This window comes from Chionomys nivalis, chromosome 21, assembly GCF_950005125.1.
Source record: "Chionomys nivalis chromosome 21, mChiNiv1.1, whole genome shotgun sequence".
Lineage (NCBI taxonomy): Eukaryota > Metazoa > Chordata > Mammalia > Rodentia > Cricetidae > Chionomys > Chionomys nivalis.
The window spans coordinates 19,799,482-19,817,896 of record NC_080106.1 but is presented as its reverse complement, the minus strand read 5'-3'; the positions used below and the strand labels follow the sequence as shown (position 1 = coordinate 19,817,896).

The window sequence follows — 18,415 nt, the reverse complement described above, 5'->3', positions numbered from 1 at the left end:
TGGTATTATCTCTTAAATTTGGAATTACTAACTGTAACAGGCCCCCACAGCTTAGTACAACTGACTCCATAATGGAAGTACCATTCAGGCCATAAAACCCAGCATGTAGACAGCATCCCTTGCTAAAATAAAAACAAAGGCCTAATCTGTAGCGAGCTGCGTGAAGCCACACCTGATGGCAATGTAGAGAGCTGCGTGGAGTCGCACCTGATGGTGCTGGCTCCCGCCCTCCGTGATCCCGAAAGCGAGTGCTCTCTGATAATCAACTTATAATATCAACTAGGCCTGACTTATGCTATTATCACGCAATGATTGTCAGCTGCTTGCATATGCGTGGACCTATGAGCAGTGCCCACCTGGCAATCCAGGATTGGTAGCCCATGCCTACTTAAGGGCTGGGAGAGGTTTGCCCGGGGAGAGGGAGAGAGAGAGAGAGAGATTTTACAATTGTCAAAAGGTCCTGAATAAAACTGCAGTGAGAAGAGCTCCGGTGGTTGCGTCATCCTTGCTGGACCAGGGGGGCCGCGACACTAATCCATCAAAGTCCATAGTTCTAGGAAAGTCTCTAAATACACTAACCTTGCTTTTTGGCTTCTGTAGTTCTGCTTCTGGAGAACTGTTCTTGTTAACTGAGGTGGGTCAACCCAGGATGTGGGTTTGTGCTTAAAAGCTCTTTCCGAGGAAGGCGTGGGGTTACACTGGAATCTTGAGCAGCCAGTGTAGTCACTGGTCAGCTAATGAAGACTTCCTATTGGCTTAGACCTATGCCTGAATAGTCTTCTCTAGTGGATGCCCCACAACCCTAACTGACCTGTGTGTGTCCATGCTCTGATACCCAGGAGGGCTAGGTTATAGATAGCAGGCCCAAACTTGTTGAGGGCAGGTAGGTGTCTAGGTGGGATCATCAGGAAGCAGCCGTTTTGGGTGGAACAGAAATTGCATCTGTGTGATGATAAAATCGAGAAGGGATGGCTATAGAGTGATTAAAGAGGCAGGTAACAGGAGGATACATTCAAATTTAAGAAAGCTTTCAGGGTCAGGAACTCAGGAGCAGGAGGGCGAGCTTACCCTTGAGTCCAAGGAATGCTGCATTTGCTTTTAGATCCAGAATGCTACACCTTTAAACAGGTGAGAGCACACGCAGAGCCCAGCACACTGCGCTTGAAAGTAGAGCCTGAGCTTTAGCTCATAGGTCAGAGACACTGTGAGTGAGGGGTGTGGTAGGCAGAGTCCTTGAATGGGAAAAACTCTTGTAAACACAATGAACTTCTCCAGAACCAGTGCATTCGAGAGCAGAAGAGATTTCGCCAGTGTAATTAAGGTCCATAACTGACGTTGACTTAAAGGGGAGGGGGGGTTATTGTGTATTGTGGGTGGAGCTGAGATAATCAGGTGAGTCCTCAAAGTGGCCTGAAATTTGCTATGGGGAGATTCTCCTGATGGCTCCAGGGGTCATGTTATGAACAGTCTATGATGGTAATGACGGCGGCCTCTAGCTGCTGAGAGCAGTCCCTGTCATCGATTGCCAAGAAAGGTGATTCCATCCTTAAGGACCAGGAAACGACTTGGACGGCACACAGGAGGCACTCAGGCATATCTTTTCTTACTTGAGTCTTCACATGAAGACAAGGCTGACCCTTGATTTAGCCTTGTGGATCTGTGGACTGAGAATCCAGGTCAGACCATGTGGATCCTCGGCCCGCAAACACCGAGAGAGAGAATAAACCCGTGTTGTTTTAAGCTTCTAGGCTGGTAATCGTGTATGACGTGTCCACAGTAAGCAAACGCTGGGCCTAACCTAAAGCTCAAGAAGTCATGGAGAAATTAACCTACAAATTTCCATGTGTGTGTTTCATAACCCATAGGGTCCTCGCATGTGGCAAAAGCTTTCCCAGCATAGCCCAGTGAATGGAGGAAGTAGCCCCTTGAGCACCCCACCAGTATGAAAACCTTGACATGTAGATAGACTCACGTCCTGAGAAAACGTGTTGTCTGGTACTTTCCTCCTTTTGCCTTGCATCAAGTACTTGTCAAGGACATTCCGAAATGCCGAGCAAAGTTTATATATTCAGGGTTCGATGATGGTTGATAAGAATGAAAAAAAAAATTAAGCCAAGGTAATGGACTAATTCTGGTCTGTTTTCTACAGTGTGAGTTCACATCAGGTGAACCTATGTCTAGTAGAATATCTCACCCGTTTCTTTACTGTTTGGGGTTGGCTCCTTCAGAAAGGTGAGCTGAATTTCCCAAGGGCCACACTATTCACACTGTGATAAGGGCTTTAATAACCGAAGCTGTGCAGTTTTCTTTTTTCTTTTCCAACTAGCAGGTGCTCTTTTCTCCCGAAACTACATTCTGAATCAGGTTGCTAAGAAACCAGCTTCTCCATAAAGCCCAAATGAATGCTTTGTCCACCTTTAGGTCAGAAGTTTCTAGAAAGAATCTTCCCTGATATCTTAGAGATGCAGCGGAATTAAGGTCACTCATTCACCCTGGGACACTGGGAATGAAGACTAGGGGCCATTCTTGCTCTCTGCCTGCCTTCCTCTTCTCTGACCCTGCCCTCCCTACTCCAACTCTTGTAGACTCCTGGGTAATTCATATGCTGCAAGCTCACCACAGTGATGATTCATCTTGCAGCCCCATTTTGGGTGCTTGTCATTGCAGACTTTGGAAGGTTCTGTCGTAACTGTTTACAACACGTATACCAATGCGTGGAAAGGTCATATCATAATGAGTTGAGAGACTGCAGCTGAAGTTGTGCCCTAATCAAAGCTGGAGTTTCAGGGGAGCAGTTCAGCAGTCTAGTTTTGCAGGTTCTCACCAGAGATTCTGATATAAACTAAACCAGGAAACGGCCGACGTTATGTAGCCTCTATATCTGTCGGTCATAGCAGCTGCTCGTGGACTTTTCAAATCCTCTCAGATTGCTAGCTAATATGATTTTGGCTCAACCAACCTCTGGAGAAATCTGCCATCTAATTCTTTGCCTTTAAATCTATTATTTGTGTCTTTTAAATTATTTTATCGTGAAAAACAAACAAACAAAAAATAGCCGGGTGGTGGTGGCGGCACACGCCTTTGATCCCAGCACTTGGGAAGAAGAGACAGAGATCTTTATGAGTCTGAGGCCAGTCTGGACTACAGAGTAAGTTCCAGGACAGCAAGGCTGTTACACAGAGAAACCCTGTCTCAAAAAAACCAAAAAAAAAATTTTACGATATTATTATGTGTGCTTTGTGCATGTGTGTGCGCACATGTGTGTGTGTGTGTGTGTGTGTGTGTGTGTGAGTGCGCGTGTCTTGGAATATGTATGGAGGTCAGAGGACAACTTTCAGAAGTCACTTCTCTCCTCCCATGTGGGTCCTGGGGATTGAACTCAGGTTGTCAGGTGTGGCAGCAATACCTTCAGCTGCTGGCCCCATTGGTTGTACCTTTACTGGCTATAAAGTGAATTGGTCATGAACCATAGGCTTGAGTTCACAAGCTTTATAGGAAAGGCTTCATTCGGCATTAGTTGTGTATGGCATGTACCGGCTGAGGGTTTTGGGGAGGTGCAAAAAGCTGAAGCTCCTTTCCTGTTGGTAAAACACCTTTAAGGGCCTGGGAGATGACTTGGTGGGCAAAGGACTTGCTGTGCAAGCCTGACAGTCTACATTTGAAAACAAGGACCTAACTAAAAACTGGAGGCAGTAGTGCATGTGTCTGCAATCCCAGCGTGCCTCTACTGGGAGGTGGGAGGCAGGCACAGGGGAAATCTCTGGAAGCTCATGGGCCAGCTAGCCTGGCATCAGCAGAATTGAGTGAGAGGAGACCCTGTCTCAAGGTAGACTGGGGCAAGTCTTGTAGGCAAGGACTGACACCTGAGGCTCTCCTCTGACCCCCATTCAAGTGCCATGGCACATGCATACCCACACTCACACACATGTGAGCGCGTACACCCCCCCCCCAAATACATGAATGCAGTACATGTGGGCATGCGCACGCACACAACACCACCATTTAAGTCATGAGGTACTACAAACTGTTATCTTAGTACTCACGAGGCTGAGGCAAGAGAAATGGAGGTCAAAGACAATTTAAGCGACACGGTAAGACCCAGTCTTAAAAGAAACAAACCAAGCCCCAACCAACCAAAGAGAACCTCTAGACTCTCCCCTCCGAGCCTATAACAGGTTACTGGGCGTATTGAAAAGCAGATTGCTGGACTGTATTCCACAGATACTGAGAATGTGGGTCTTTAGCAGCTTCCCAGATGCTACTCCCGGGCGTGGTCCTGGGACCATTCAGACATCTTCTTCTTTAGAGACTTCGTTCTTTAGAGACCATCTGCTTTTTTACTTCCTCTCTCTCGCTGGTGGGTTCCCTAGGATAGGAAAAGGGAAAGAGGTGGAAGCAGGGGGACACTTAGTGAGAGGTTAGTGTCTGCAGAAGCGAATCTACTGCAGAGCTAGTGTGTAACCATATTGACTTAACAATGGCCCCTGTAGGTCAGTGGTCCTATTAATAATATACACTATGAAGCCCCGGGGTAAAGAGGTGGGTATGGAGTCAGGTCTTTGGGTTGAGGCGGGTGCTCCACGTCTCTGTGCAGGTGGAGCTTCCTGTGGGCAGGAAAGACACCTAGACAGCCACCCTTTAAGAGCATGTGACATAGTTGCAGTTTCAACATACAAAACTGGGATAATGTCCTTACCAGGGAGTGATTCCTGACTGAGATGGAGTAACACAAAGGGATGACTGCTGTGGGGTCCTGGTTCTCACTCTGTAGTCATGTGTGTATATATTCATATCATAAGACTACATGGCAATCTCACTCCACTCCAGCCCAATTCAATCAGTATTTGGGGGAGGGTAGGTTTTGGGTGAGAATCAGGCAGCTGTGTGTAGAGATGAACAGAGAACCAGTGACCTCCAGCTGACTGCTGTACTCAGGGCTGGGAAGAAAGACAGAGGTGGGGTCTTCATTAGCATTCTCCAGGATCCAAAGCCCAATGAGGACTGACCTCCTGCCGTGAACAGAAATGAGATCTGGAGGCTGATGGAATAGAATACAAGAGAAACAGTAAGGGACAGCATCCCTGAGTTGCCCTCATGTGACCTGTTCATCACTCTGTAGACGATGACTTCTTTAGCTTTTAAGAAAAAGCAGAAATGATGTCACATCAAAATAGAGTCAGTCATATCTGGGGCTGATGACATCTGAAGGAGAATCAGCAGTCACCTCCGCTGGACACTCGTAAGTGCCGTGTGAAGACCATGAGCGGGATACCTGTGTCTCCTTACGAACTGGAACCATGGCAGAGCGTTTAGCTGTGGGAAACACAACTATAGAGCCTGCCACTGATTCATTTCGCCCAGATGTAGATCTTTATGTGTCACTATAAATGTTAATGTGGAGCATAAATTTCATATCTGCATTTGTAAAACATAATATAGAAATAACTTCCTATATAATTGAACACATATAAGAAAGTCCTTGAGAAATCCCCACATTCTTCTCTAGTCTTTGCTAGGATGGCACAGTACACGGCTTGTGGCCTGAGAAGATGGCACTAGCTGATAAAGTTTTGACTTACGGGGTGATCCCTTTCAGATAATAAACCCATTTGATTCCAGATTCAGTGCCTTCACACTGAGGGCAGGTGACAATCAGCTTGGTAGTGATAGGGGTTTTACTGCCTGATGGGTTTCCCTCAAAGTAGACTGTGATGTTGTTGATCTTCTTGGGCCGCACGGCATCCACAGCCCGGATGGTGAAGGCTGGGTTCTCCACAATGAAGGAGAAGTTTGCAGCATGCAAGAAGACGTTCTTGAAGGGGATGACGATGTTGTATCCGGCTCTGATTAGGAAGGGGCCTTGGGGCTTGGGAGGCAGGGCAATTCCGAAGAGTGGGATGATGTATTCACCACCTATGAGTGACGACAGGCTCAGGATGCCTTTGGTCTCACCCAGGTGGCTGGGCTCAAAGAAGACTTCCACGCTGACCTCAGTGCCGCCCTGGGCTCCTGGGGCTGCATTAATGACTCTCTCCGTGTGGAAGTCGGGACAGTCCGTCTGAAAGGAAAACAGTACCTTGACTCACACAGGGTCCTAAAGAGACCATCAGGAGCCCAGGCCGAGCCCTCCCACTCTGACATTAAAGGACTTCTGTGTGTGTGAGGCTGGGCAGGCTGTAATGTGATAGTCTGTACACTATGGAGCTGAGGTCTTTGCAGGTAGGTGTCACTCATTACTATCCCAACCTTGTTACTAAGGGACGTTAATAATGCACCTTAAGACGTCCAGCTAGATGATGCTGGTGGGGAGAACTGGGACAGTGCTCTGTAACTAGTTTTTCTCTCCTTTCAATCACGTGGAAGATGGAGCATTATGGCTTGAATAAAACTAAAAGGCACCATTCGTATCCTAGAACATTTAACTGTCCGTGAGTCCCACCAGGGTCTTTTCAGCCCTTGAATGCTATGGCCAGAAGCATTTGAGATAAGATTGTCAGCAGACTCCTCTAAGTGCCTGTGATAAACAGGGTCTCCTATGGCCCCTAACTGGATAGACAGCACAAGCAAGAAATAAACCTTTTCTTTTCCTTTTGAGACACCGACACCCAGATCTCAGGGTGGTTACTACTACAAATAACCTGGTCTCTTTGGATTGATATGAGAGTCAAGAGCCCTATGCTTCTTGTTATAACCATGGATTCCTGATTTTCACTGGGGACATGATCATCCATTTTAAAAGCCCCTTTTCCTAGTTCCCCTGTGGCTCAGTTTAGTCCTGTGAAATCTGGTTGCATGGGGCATTGGGAGAAGTATGTATGTAACTTCTCTTCCCTGTATGAATGCCATGGTAATCCATGTTGCTTCAGTACTGGGAAAGAAAGAGTCTGGGTGGCTGATGTCACGGAGTCACCATTCCGGACCAGACGGCTCACATCCAGACTGTTGTGAGAGGCACTCATTTCTATTTGCTGTTGTTTATGTTTCCTGCCGTACATTCTAACAGTTATAATGGCTGATGGATCTGAAATGCTTGCTATGGGCTAGGTCCGAAGGAGGAGGCTTTGCAGATATAGTGCATGCTTGTAAGTGCTCATGGTACTCCTGTGAGGTTGCAGGCTGCAGGCTGCTATGGTTTGGATGTTATCACTAAAACTCATGTTGAAAATGAGTCTCTTTGGTGAGGTATTAAAGATGTGGGATCATGAGGGCGGCCCTCTTGTATGAGTGAATCCATCCATGGATTAGCAGACTGACAGGCTAATGGCTTGAGAGTATATCTATTTATAAAAGCCAGTTGCTCCCCCCCACCATAGATTCATCCCTTACGACTTTGGGACTCCTCAAGAGAGTACTCACCAGTCAGGGGGCTTACCAGATGTAGCCCTTTGATCTTGGACCACTCAGCTTCCGAATTGTGAGCTGAATAAACTTTTAATTATTTATTCATTTTATAAATTATCCAGTCTGTGGTTTTAATTTATAGAAACAGGAAAAGGCTGAGACAGGGCTATTATCTCCATATATAGTTAGAGAAATTAAATAAATTAACCTGAGTCCCCTCACCCCACTGTCCACTCACCCCATTGTCCACTCACCCCGCCGTCTGCTCACCCCACTGTCCACTCACCCTACTGTCCGCTCACCCCGTCGTCCGCTCACCCCGTCGTCTGCTCACCCCGCCATCCGCTCACCCCATTGTCCACTCACCCCGCCGTCTGCTCACCCCACTGTCCAGTCACCCTGCCATCTGCTCACCCCGCTGTCTGCTCACCCCGTCATCCGCTCACCCTGTCATCCGTTCACCCCGTCGTCCACTCACCCCATCGTCGGCTCACCCCGTCGTCCGCTCACCCCGTCGTCGGCTCACCCCGCCATCCGCTCACCCCACAGTTTGCTCACCCCACCGTCTGCTCACCCTGCAGTAGTACTCTGTCTTCTGTCGGGTATAATTGGTAAACTTCGCTAAAATGCTTTGGCTGCTGCCAAGAACAGTCTGGAAGTGGACAGGTTTCTCAGGAGGTGCGGGCAAGGCCTTCAGAGCAAGCTCATACTGGTAGTAACCCAAATCACTGTTGTGCAGGGTCAGTCTCCCGAAAGTTTCTCCAGCTTTCAGGGGCTGGAATTCAAAGGAGAATGTTCCCTGGAAGAGAAGAAAGAGACTCTTGTCATGCTGGACGTTTGATCCATCCTCTCCCACCAAGTGGTCTGTCTCGGCCTTGAAGCAGGTGGTGGCAAACACTGAAGCTGACCCTGACCCTGGGAACTTCAACACAGGTTAGCCCATTCTCTCTCCGTTTTCTCGCCCATCTGGCTTTCTCTATTCCAGGTATTTCTCCATCCCAAATCTTTCTGAATCTGAGAAACAGGTGTTGGCCCCTGCCGAGGAAAGCACATTTATGGAAATCAGCAGCAGGTAAAGGTCAGGCAGCCCCTTCTTTGCACATAGTCAACTTCCTGGGTTCCATCTCTGCTTGAGGAGAAACATTCTCTTTTCCTCACTCTCACAAAATGAAACAAGAACCAAAGGCATTGTTTATAACAGCAGAGAGAAGGACTCAGAAGCACTGCCAATAGGGCATTGGCTTGATGACTTGGGGTTTTCCCATCTCAGTAGAATGTTATACAGCCACAAAAGAATGAGGCAGAATTATAATGAGAGGTGTTGATTGTGTAAGTGGAAGAAAGGAGCTCTGAAAAAATACATAAATCTTGTACTTGTTTATTAAAAATTAATTTACGGTGTGTGCACATATCCACTTGGCCAGAGGGCAGCTTTCTGGAGTTGGTTCTCTCCTGCTACCTGGTGCGACCCAAGGATCCAACTCAAGTTGTCAGGCCCGTGTGCAAGAACCTCTACCCACTGAGCCACTTTGCTGTTTGTGTGTAGAAAAGAGTCTGTAAGAACAGACGTTCCTAGCCGGGCAACGGTGGTGCACACCTTTACTCCCAGAACTTAGGACAGAGGCAGGGGAATCACTGAGTTTGAGGCCAGTCTGGTCTATTGAGAGTTCCAGGACAACCAGGGCTACACAGAGAAATTCTGTAATGAAAAAATAAAGCAAAACCAAAAACCAAACAAACCATCAGTAGTCAAACCCAGGGATGCAGGTCTTATAACTCTAGGTAGTTGAGAGCCCAAGACAGGCAGAGCACAAGATCAAGACCTGTCTGGGTTAGAGAGTGAGTTCCAGGTGAGCCTGAGTAATTTAGTGAGAATCTGTCCCACGGCAGGGGTTGGGGGCATGGGGAAACAGTCTGTAGTTCAGTAGGACAGAGTGTTCCAAGAATGCACAGGCTCAGGCTTTAATTCCTAGCTCATCCAGTTGTTTCCTAACTTAAATTCCAGGGAGAGGGCGTGGTAAAGTGGAAGCATGTCACTCCTGAGCTGAGGCAGAGAAAGCGTAAGCCCGCAGGCTTCTGTTGAGTGCATGCCTTTCTCCCTTGCGGAAAGCTAACCTCTATCCCTTATATCTTTACTCTAGGGAAGTCGGCCATGTTGGAAAATGCTGGGGGGGGGGAGGGCGGAGTCCACATAATGACTGAGGTCCAGTCAACTGCCAACAGGGAGCTAAAAACCTTTCCAGCAACCCCGTGCCTGGGTCTGGAAGCAGATTATCTAGTCTCAGGTGCGGGGGCAGGGGATGACTAGGTGCCTGCCTGCCTGCCTGCCTGCCTGCCTGCCTGCCTGCCTGCCTGCCTGCCTGCCTGGAACCTCATGAGACACAGCTCCCCAACCCCAGCAATGATGGCCCAGCCAAGATGCCACTGAAGAGAGCAAGCATTTGCCGTTGGACAAGATGCTAGGTTTGAGAGTAATTTGTTATGGATCGGCAGATAACAGATAATGGAATTCCATTCAAAATCCAGCGTTCGCTTTATTTTTCTTTATTTCTTCTGAGCAATGTGGCTTCAAAATTTACATAGAAGAGTCAAGAATAGCTGACAGATGAGTGTAAGCTATCGCTGGAGCTGAACTGACAGCTTTACCTGATGCCGACCAACACTTATCAAAGTATATGTTAATAAAACACAGAAGTATTCGCATGAGAACAGAAATGATTTTATCCCAGAGGAGCTAGAACAGACCCATGGATGGATGAGCTTGGTTTATCTTATACATGTTTCTGTAGAGCAGTAGGGTTTTTTTGTTTTGTTTTGTTTTGGTTTTGGTTTTTTGGAGATAGGGTTTTAAGTAGCTCAAGTTGATTTCAAACTCAATACATAGCTGAGGATGATCTTGAACTTCTGATCCTCTTTTCCATCCCTCTGGAGTGCTGGGATTACAGGCATGTGCCACCATGCTCAGTTTATTTATTTATTTATTTATTGGATTTTTCGAGACAGGGTTTCTCCGTAGCTTTTTGGTTCCTGTCCTGGAACTAGCTCTTGTAGACCAGGCTGGCCTCGAACCCACAGAGATCCTCCTGCCTCTGCCTCCCGAGTGCTGGGATTAAAGGCATGCGCCACCACCGCCCGGCCATGCTCAGTTTAAAACCAGAATTTTAGTTAGTTGGAGACAATTCATATTGACTTGGAAAGCAAAGTGAAACTCTGACTCACGTTATACATAGGTTTAGGGTAAGAGGATAACAGTAGTACAACATTGTTTAGACTCTCTTCAAATACCTGTTCTATCTGGCCCTCCTCCCCATCAGCTAGGCTCAAAATAACACCAGGCTAACATCTATAATGAAAGCAAGTGTAGGGGCGACCTCAAACTCAAATGTGAGTAGTTGGAGCCAAAGTACCAATAGCGGTGAGCCTGGTGTGATATTAGCTCCTGCATGGTGCGGGGAGCATCGGCCCTGAGAGCCAAAGAGCCCAGATCCCTGCTGAATTGAGGTGGAAAGCCTAGAGGGACATTCCAGCAGAAGCTGGAGGAGTGGTTTCAGTTTAACTACAAGTTGTTGTGATAAGATTAACCTAGTGGGGGCAGTAGAGACTAGCTGAAGGCTCAAGCAGAGCGCCTGAACTGGTCAGGGGCTGCAACAAAAAGAGGATCTTGCGTCTGAGGCCATTCTGGGTAGCACAGTGAGACCTGTCTCAGTGAAGCTAGAACAGACCCAACTTAAAGCAAAACACCAACAAAACTGTCGGACTGAAGCCCCCTTTTGAAACAGCCTGGCTTGGAGAGAAATCTTTGAGAATAGAGATTACTTGATCACAGCAAAGACACAGGAGACAAAGGACAGATACAATCCTGCCTGCTAACGGCAGGCAGCAGAGTGGAGAAAACTAACCTAGTCCTGGAGATGAGGGAAGAGACGGAGTAGTGTGAAGGGGACAGGCAGAACTGGACAAGGGTGGGAAGGCAGGGTAGATAGAGTTGGGACTTGGGACTTTGGGAGAATTCAGACAGTGAGTTTTGGAACGATAAACTGAGAAAATGAATAAAAAGGAAAGCCCGTCTTCCTCCTGGTTCATAATTCCGGACCATGTCCTCTTTACCATGGTTGGAGGTTCTTGCGTGCCTCTTCAGAATACTCTGCACAGAAGCAAGTATAAGCAACAAGTACACAAGCATGTGTGTGTGTACATGTATGTGCATATAAATGTGTATGTAGTACATGTGTATATGTATGTATGTGTATATGTATGTGTGTGTGTTTTATTCTGATACTTTATACACTTTGCTTTCTTTTTCACACGAAGATCCATGGTCTAGGGATTGAACCCAGAATACCCCATGCATGTTGGGCAAGTATTCTGCAACTAAGGTACACTTCTAGCTCTATGATGCTTTTGTTTGTTTGTTTTGTTTTGTTTTTTGACACAGGGTTTCTCTGTGTAGCTTTGGAGCCTGTCCTGGAACTTGCTCTGAAGACCTTGAACTCACAGAGATCCACCTTCCTCTGCCTCCCATATGCTGGGATTAAAGGTGTGTGCCACCACCACCTGGCTCTATGATACTTTTATAATTAGAAAAGAGATGTTTCCCCTCTAGTTTGAACAAGTCAAACAATGAATAGACAAAGAAAATAGTTCATTTTACCTGTCCATACCAAAGCTAAGTGTCCCTAGTTCACATGAAGACTTTGACTGTAGAAGAAAGGAACACAAGGCTGACTATTCCCACCATTCTTCTTGCCCTCCATCAGGGCTGGCCCACACTCAAGTGTTGCAGAACATAGACCCAGAGGCCCCATGGCTAGAAACCTCTGTCCTAGCCCTCAAGAGTCCCCTGGCAGTCAGGTCCTTACCTCAGAGTTAGCAGGAACAGCAAACTGGGAAGGTAGGTTGATGTCACTCAGCTTGCACTCTGTAGAGAAGGTCACAGAATAGGGCAGGGGATTCTCCAACTTGATGGAGGCTGACGCACTCTGGCGGACTGAGCTTGTCATCTGGATGGTTTTTATAATGCCAGAAGGGATGACCCTGAAACTCACAGTGTAGTACAGGAACTCATTGGTCACCTCGTTCCGGAAGATCACCTGTGTTCACAGAGAGGATAGAAGGAAACGGGGAGAGGAGACGTTAGCCCAGGGTCCTCTGTGCACACTCAGTGTCTCCTGCTATCTGGGAGCTTTGCTGGGCACATGAAGCACACATACTGGGGTGGCTTGGCCAGTCAGTCTGATCCCTCCTAGGCAGCCTTTCTCTTTTGGAACTGTAGTCTGGCTTTTTGCAGGTGAGAGATGATTTAAGAATCTTGGTTCACTTTAGAAGGCACTAGAGCAGTTTCTTGGTCCATTGACAGAATTTTATCAGTGGGGACAGTTAGGCAACCCTAGAGAACAAGTGAGATCTTCAGGATCTAATACTCACTGGGGGTTAGTCTATGCCAGGCTACACGATCCTCAAAGTGTGTCTCAATGCCCTCACCCTTTACAGAGGAGGGAATGGAAGTGTAGCTAAGCTCAGTATCTTGCTCAAGGTCATGTGCAAAAAGGTATTCTGCATGGGTGACCTCAGAGCTCACCCCGAAAGCGCTAAGTACTCTGCTCATCTGTCGGAACTCTCCAGGGAGAATGGGAATGTGGGCCCGGTGTGCTTGTGGTCATTCATATATAGCAACTTAAAACACATTTCTGTTGAGACAGGGTCTCTTGTTGCTCAGGTTAGCACACAGCTCCAGAGGCAGGCCTCACACTCTTGAGTGCTGGGACGGCAGGTGTGTGCCACTGTGCCTGGCTTTCATACGGTTGCTCTTGTGAAGTAGACTCTATCCAAGTGTTTGCTCTTAATACATCGGAATGTCAATCTTGTCATCATTGGATGGCAATTTTATTTATACAGCCTGGCTTTTATATACACCCTTCTAAAGACCGTGTCTAGTTTTATACTTTTAAATCTTTCCCTTGGTGAGTCCATCATTAATGATAACTTCAGAGACTGTCTATAAACAAACAACACGCAAGCCTTCAATCATGACCTCTCCTGTGAGCTACAAATTTCACATATACTCTCCTACTTCAAAGCACGTATCTCATTCGAAAGTTATGCATTGGCAGAATAATTCTGTTTCCCTCCATTAGACTGTGCTTCATAAGAATAGAGGCCGTTCCTGCCTCTGGCCCTTGCTGTGCCACCAGCACTCTGCACAGAGTATGGCCTATGCACTCGATGGATACCTATGAAACAAGCTAGCACGGAGTGAATGCTGCGGTGCTTGGGGACAGTGCCTGGAGGATGGCATCTGCTGTTCTCTAAAACCCCAGGGTCCCAGGGTCAAACCTCCAGGGGCTTGGGAGGTGCCTTTGATGCGGTGATACCTTTGCAGTGTACAGCCCCTCCTTGTGGGAAAAGAAGTTCAGCTTGTAGTCTTTCTTGGAGCCAGATAGTACATCGATGTAATCAAGGCCCTTCAGAGTGACACTTAGGTCTGGTCTCTCCGGTTTCAATATTTCCACAATGACCCGGAATCTGGCGCAGGACAAGAGAGAGAGACAATGAGAAATGATGAGAGACACTGGCACGAGGCTGTCCAAAGGTGGGAAGGAAAGAGGCTGTGTCTAAGGGAAGCTACATCTGCCTTTAACAGAGATTGTGTGGAACTGTGGCTCTAGTCTTCGCTCTGTCACCAACAGCAACTGCCACTTATTGAGCCAGGTACCCAGCAGTTCCTTCTCCATGTTGTTTTCAGATATCCATCTGTCATCTCCAGAGGAGGTTTGTTTCATTAACACCTCCACTTTACAGAAGGGGAAACAGAGGCCCAAAGAAGGACGACAACTTGCTCAGACAACATGCGTGGCTATTGGCAAAACTGGGGTTCAGACTTAGATCTGAGCTTTAGTCTACGATGCTAGGCAGGCTGTCGTCAGGAAGATATACTTCCAGCCTCCATTTCTTCTCTGTGGAAGAGAAGGACAAGGCTACTTGCTCTTGATCTCTGCTGGTTCTTGCATCCATCCCTCTCTACCTTCTGCGGTAAGCACAGTTTGAGGGGTTTTCTAGATTTATAGCTAGGCTCAGGCTATAAGCCACTCAACAATAACAAAGACGATGACCGTTAGGATCATCAGAACTACTGTGTACTGGGCATGTATTTTGTGGGAGGCAGTGCCCTACAGTCTATAAGAATCAGCACTGAACAAGATGACTGGGTTTATGTCCATGAGACACCTGGCTACACAGAGGACTAAGTCTCTGACTGTCCCAGCCTGACATTCTCTGTAAGCTTTGGGCAGGGGAAGGACCAAGCTGGATGGTGGAGGCTATCTGTCCCCCTTCCCTGACTGCTCGCCCCACTCCCTCACCTCTGGGGCTTGTTCAACCAGTTGCTGATTGGCAGGAGCTCAACATAGGGAGTCTTACACGGAACCTCACGGTAGATATTGGCAACAGCTTTGGGGAGCTCGGCAGTCCCATGCAGGGCATACAGCCAGCCAGTCCCATCCGGGAGGGGGAAAAAGAGAGTGCCCTTGGAAGAAGAAGAGACACGTCAGAATGACACAGAAGCTCCTGCCTGACCTGGAGAGTAAAGGAAGTCTAACACTTTCACTTTAAAATTTTAACTTTTGGTGTGTGTGTGTGTGTGTGTGTAGAGTGAGCCCATGTGCAGCCACTTGGAGGCCAAGAAAGGATGCTGCGTATCTTCCTTTATTGCTGCCCACAATATTCCTTTAAGACAGGGCCTCTCATCGGGCAGTGGTGGCACCCTTTAGTCCCAGCACTTGGGAGGCAGAGGCAGGCGGATCTCTGTGAGTTCGAGGCTAGCCTGTTCTACAAGAGCTAGTTCCAGGACAGGTTCCAAAGCTACAGAGAGACCATGTCTTGAAAAAAAAAAAAAGGACAGGGTTTCTTGCAGAAGCAGCAACTCGTCATATTGGATAGAGAGTGAAGACTGAAGAAAATATCGTTTGCTTCTAAGCGCAGAGACCAGCTGCTTTCCTTTTCTCTATGTCACCCTGGCTGTCCTGGAACTCACTACATAGACCAGGCTGGCCTCAACCCAGGAGATTCGCCTGCCTCTGACTCCCAAGTGATGGGATTAAAGGCATATGTCACTACTACCCTGCCTAATTTTTAAAATTGCATTTCAAAAAGATTTGTTTTTATTATTTTTATTTATACGTCTCTGTGTGGGTATGTGCATGTGAGTAGAGGGCCTACAGAGGCAGAGAGGGCATCGGAGTCCCCTGAAACTGGAATTACAGGTGGTTGTATGCCACCCAACATAGGTATTAGGAAGCGAGCTCAGGTCCTCTGTAAGAATAGCAAGTGCTTTTAGCTGTTGAGCCATCTCTCTCTCTGACCCTCAAATTACATTTTCATATCATTCATTTATTCATTCATTCATTCATTCGTGTGTATGTGTACACACACATGTGGCTTCACATGTGTGGAATTCAGAGGACAACTTGTAAGAGTCACTTCTCTGCTTCCAAAATGCTGGTCTTGGGGGTTGCTCTTTTGCAAGGCTTGGTGGCAGGCACATCCCTGGACCTCTTCTGATTTTTGTTACAGATACCATGATGTTTCTGATGCGCTAAACTAAATATGAATTTCTTGATGCTTGTTCTAGGGCTTCATTTCAGGACTGAGCTGCTGAATTCTAAGAGAAACAGAGGCAATGGGGGCACCACTACCTGACAACTGCCACGGCTCCCCATTGTACCAGGATCTGGTACTCACGCCTCACTTGAGTATTCTTCCAACTCTGAGCTCTAAAACTGTTGTCTGGCCCCCTGTCTACACAGCTCCTTGTTCCCACTGTACCAGAAAGCAGGCGGGAGGCCTCAGTTTACCTGGTGCTTGCGGTTCTCCAGATTCATGGTGCGGGGCTTGTAGGTGATCTCATAGGGCTTGTTTTGCTGATGGGCCTCCAGGGTGATGAACTCAGGCCCCTCCCAGTGCTCGCCCTCAAAGATGGGGTGCAGACTCCAGGTCTGGTTGGTACGGTTTGAGAGCAGGATGGTCTGCGTGTGCCTGGAGCGCACCTGGCAGTTGAAATTCACCACCTGGGGAGAAGCGGGCCAATGACCTTCCGTGTCCTCTCCTCTGAATGTCTTCCAGGGGCCAGAGCTGTGTGTGTGTGTGTGTGTGTATGTGTGCGCACGCACAAACACATGTGCTGGGGAAGAGAGCTTTTAACAGCGTTTCCCACAGTGAATCCCAGTGGACAGTCTCCTTTCCCCTTATTCATTCCACAAATAGTTTTGGGTTCCTTCTTTCCAGCTCCATAGACACACATATACACACATGTAATTTTGAATCTGGTTTCAAATATGAGCGAAAACACATACTACTTGCCTTATTCAGTCTGGCTTACTTCATTAAACATATAATTTTGAGTGGCATACATTTTCCTGCAAAGTCATGACTTCACTTTTCATTACAGCCGTACACAATTGCTTGGTGTAGTGGCTGCACACACGCTGTCAGTCAAATCATTTCAGTGCAGCCATGAGACCCTGAGTTCAAGTCCTAGCATCCACGTAAAAGCCAGCGCAGCTCCAGCCCTGAGGGGACGGAGACAGCTGGATCCCTGAAGCTCCCTGACCAGCTAGCCTAGCTGAATTTATGAGCTGTAAAATACCCACCTTCTACTATCCCCACCATCATGTCTCCCCTCATCTCTGGGAAGTGCTTCTCGTTAGTCTCTCTTCCTCTGACATCTGTCAACATCTGGTTTGACTCCATTAAGCACAAATCAAATAATGTCATTCCTCTACTCAAGACTCCAAGTCCTCCTGCTCCAGACGAAGGAACAGAATGCTTGTGTGGCAAGCACTTCAATGACTGAGTTATGCTCTGCTCCCTGCTCACAGTTCTCATAACAGAATTTTATCTAGATGGTCTCCTTGAGGCTGCCTTGAGGGTATAATGCTTGTAATCACAAGCTGAAGAAAGAACATGAAATAAGTTAACGAAGAGGGAAGAAAGATTATTCAATCAGTGGATATGGTATGTGCAAAGTCCCTGTGGCAGGAAGGAACTGTACTGAATGTTCTATACAGTTGTTGAGGACTGAATTCCTTCGTTGGGCTTACTCCTGCCTTTGGCCCATCCCTGGCCAATGCCTACTTGCCTCTTTGATTGCAGGTGGTCCCACGCAGATACCAGACAGGGTGAGGGACAGAGGATTTCCTCCCTGGATGAAGCAGGGAATGTTTTTATAGAGACTTTCCTTTCCTATCTCAGTGGGATGGTAGGTTACTTCTAAAGCAACCTCCATGCCTGAGGTGATGTAACCTTCTTCAGGGCTGATGGAGAAGTGAGGCTTCAATCTCTTCACATCCCACTTAAACCTTTTCCAAGACAGAAGAAGACAAGAGAGATAGTATGTTAATATTCTGAGGGTATGCAAATAAAAGACATCATCAGGACTTTTGACAGCTTGGTCCCCACCCTGACTACTCCCTGGGATCTAGGAGGAGGAAGCCCTGTCAGAGCAGAGGTAGTTAGGGAACATGGGCCAAGATCACTCTCAGATAAGGGGACTCTGCTCCCTCTTAGAGCTGAACTGAGGTGAGAAGTTGGCTGCACTCACTGTCCATGAATGACAGATAGGGAATGTATGTATGAATATGTTCATGTGTTCCCAAGGTTGCATAACTAGCAGGTGGCTAGACTAGGATCATAGTTTCTTAAGACTGTGGCCTTGACCGTCCCATGCACTACCTGTTTAGATCCATAAGGTTGGTGACAAGGCCTTCATGTGAGAGTTATGTCTGTTCTTGGTGGCACTGGGATCTTGATGAGCCTATGAAGCCGTTCCTGTGATCAGGCATTTGGTATGGGCAGAAGGCAGGGGATGAAAGGTGCAGAACAGTCCTTCCAAATCAGGGCTACCATATAGCATCCTCTTGGTGGCATAACACTGAATCTATATGGTGAGGACCCCCGGGGTATGTAGTGGGTACCCGACAGCCATGCCAATTCATGAGCACGAAGAGGAGAGAGCCTGGGTTCTGGTCCTGTCTTTTTATTTTCTGGCAGTGGAATCCCTAAGCCTCACTTCATCTATGAA

The 18,415-nt window shown here is 47.4% G+C and overlaps 1 protein-coding gene across 1 annotated transcript in view; it reads right to left on the bottom strand.

Annotated features, from left to right (window-relative positions):
• Positions 1-4,159: 4,159 nt before the first annotated feature.
• Hydin (HYDIN axonemal central pair apparatus protein) overlaps positions 4,160-18,415 on the bottom strand; it is a 310,664-nt gene continuing 296,408 nt past the window's right edge. Inside the window, exons 81-87 of the mRNA XM_057753452.1 lie at positions 17,474-17,693; positions 16,191-16,403; positions 14,700-14,863; positions 13,713-13,863; positions 12,201-12,431; positions 7,916-8,140; positions 4,160-6,058 (exon numbers count right to left, since the gene is read on the bottom strand). Coding sequence (XP_057609435.1) covers positions 5,576-6,058; positions 7,916-8,140; positions 12,201-12,431; positions 13,713-13,863; positions 14,700-14,863; positions 16,191-16,403; positions 17,474-17,693 — 1,687 coding nt within the window. The 3' untranslated portion in view covers positions 4,160-5,575. The remainder of the gene's footprint in view (positions 6,059-7,915; positions 8,141-12,200; positions 12,432-13,712; positions 13,864-14,699; positions 14,864-16,190; positions 16,404-17,473; positions 17,694-18,415) is intronic.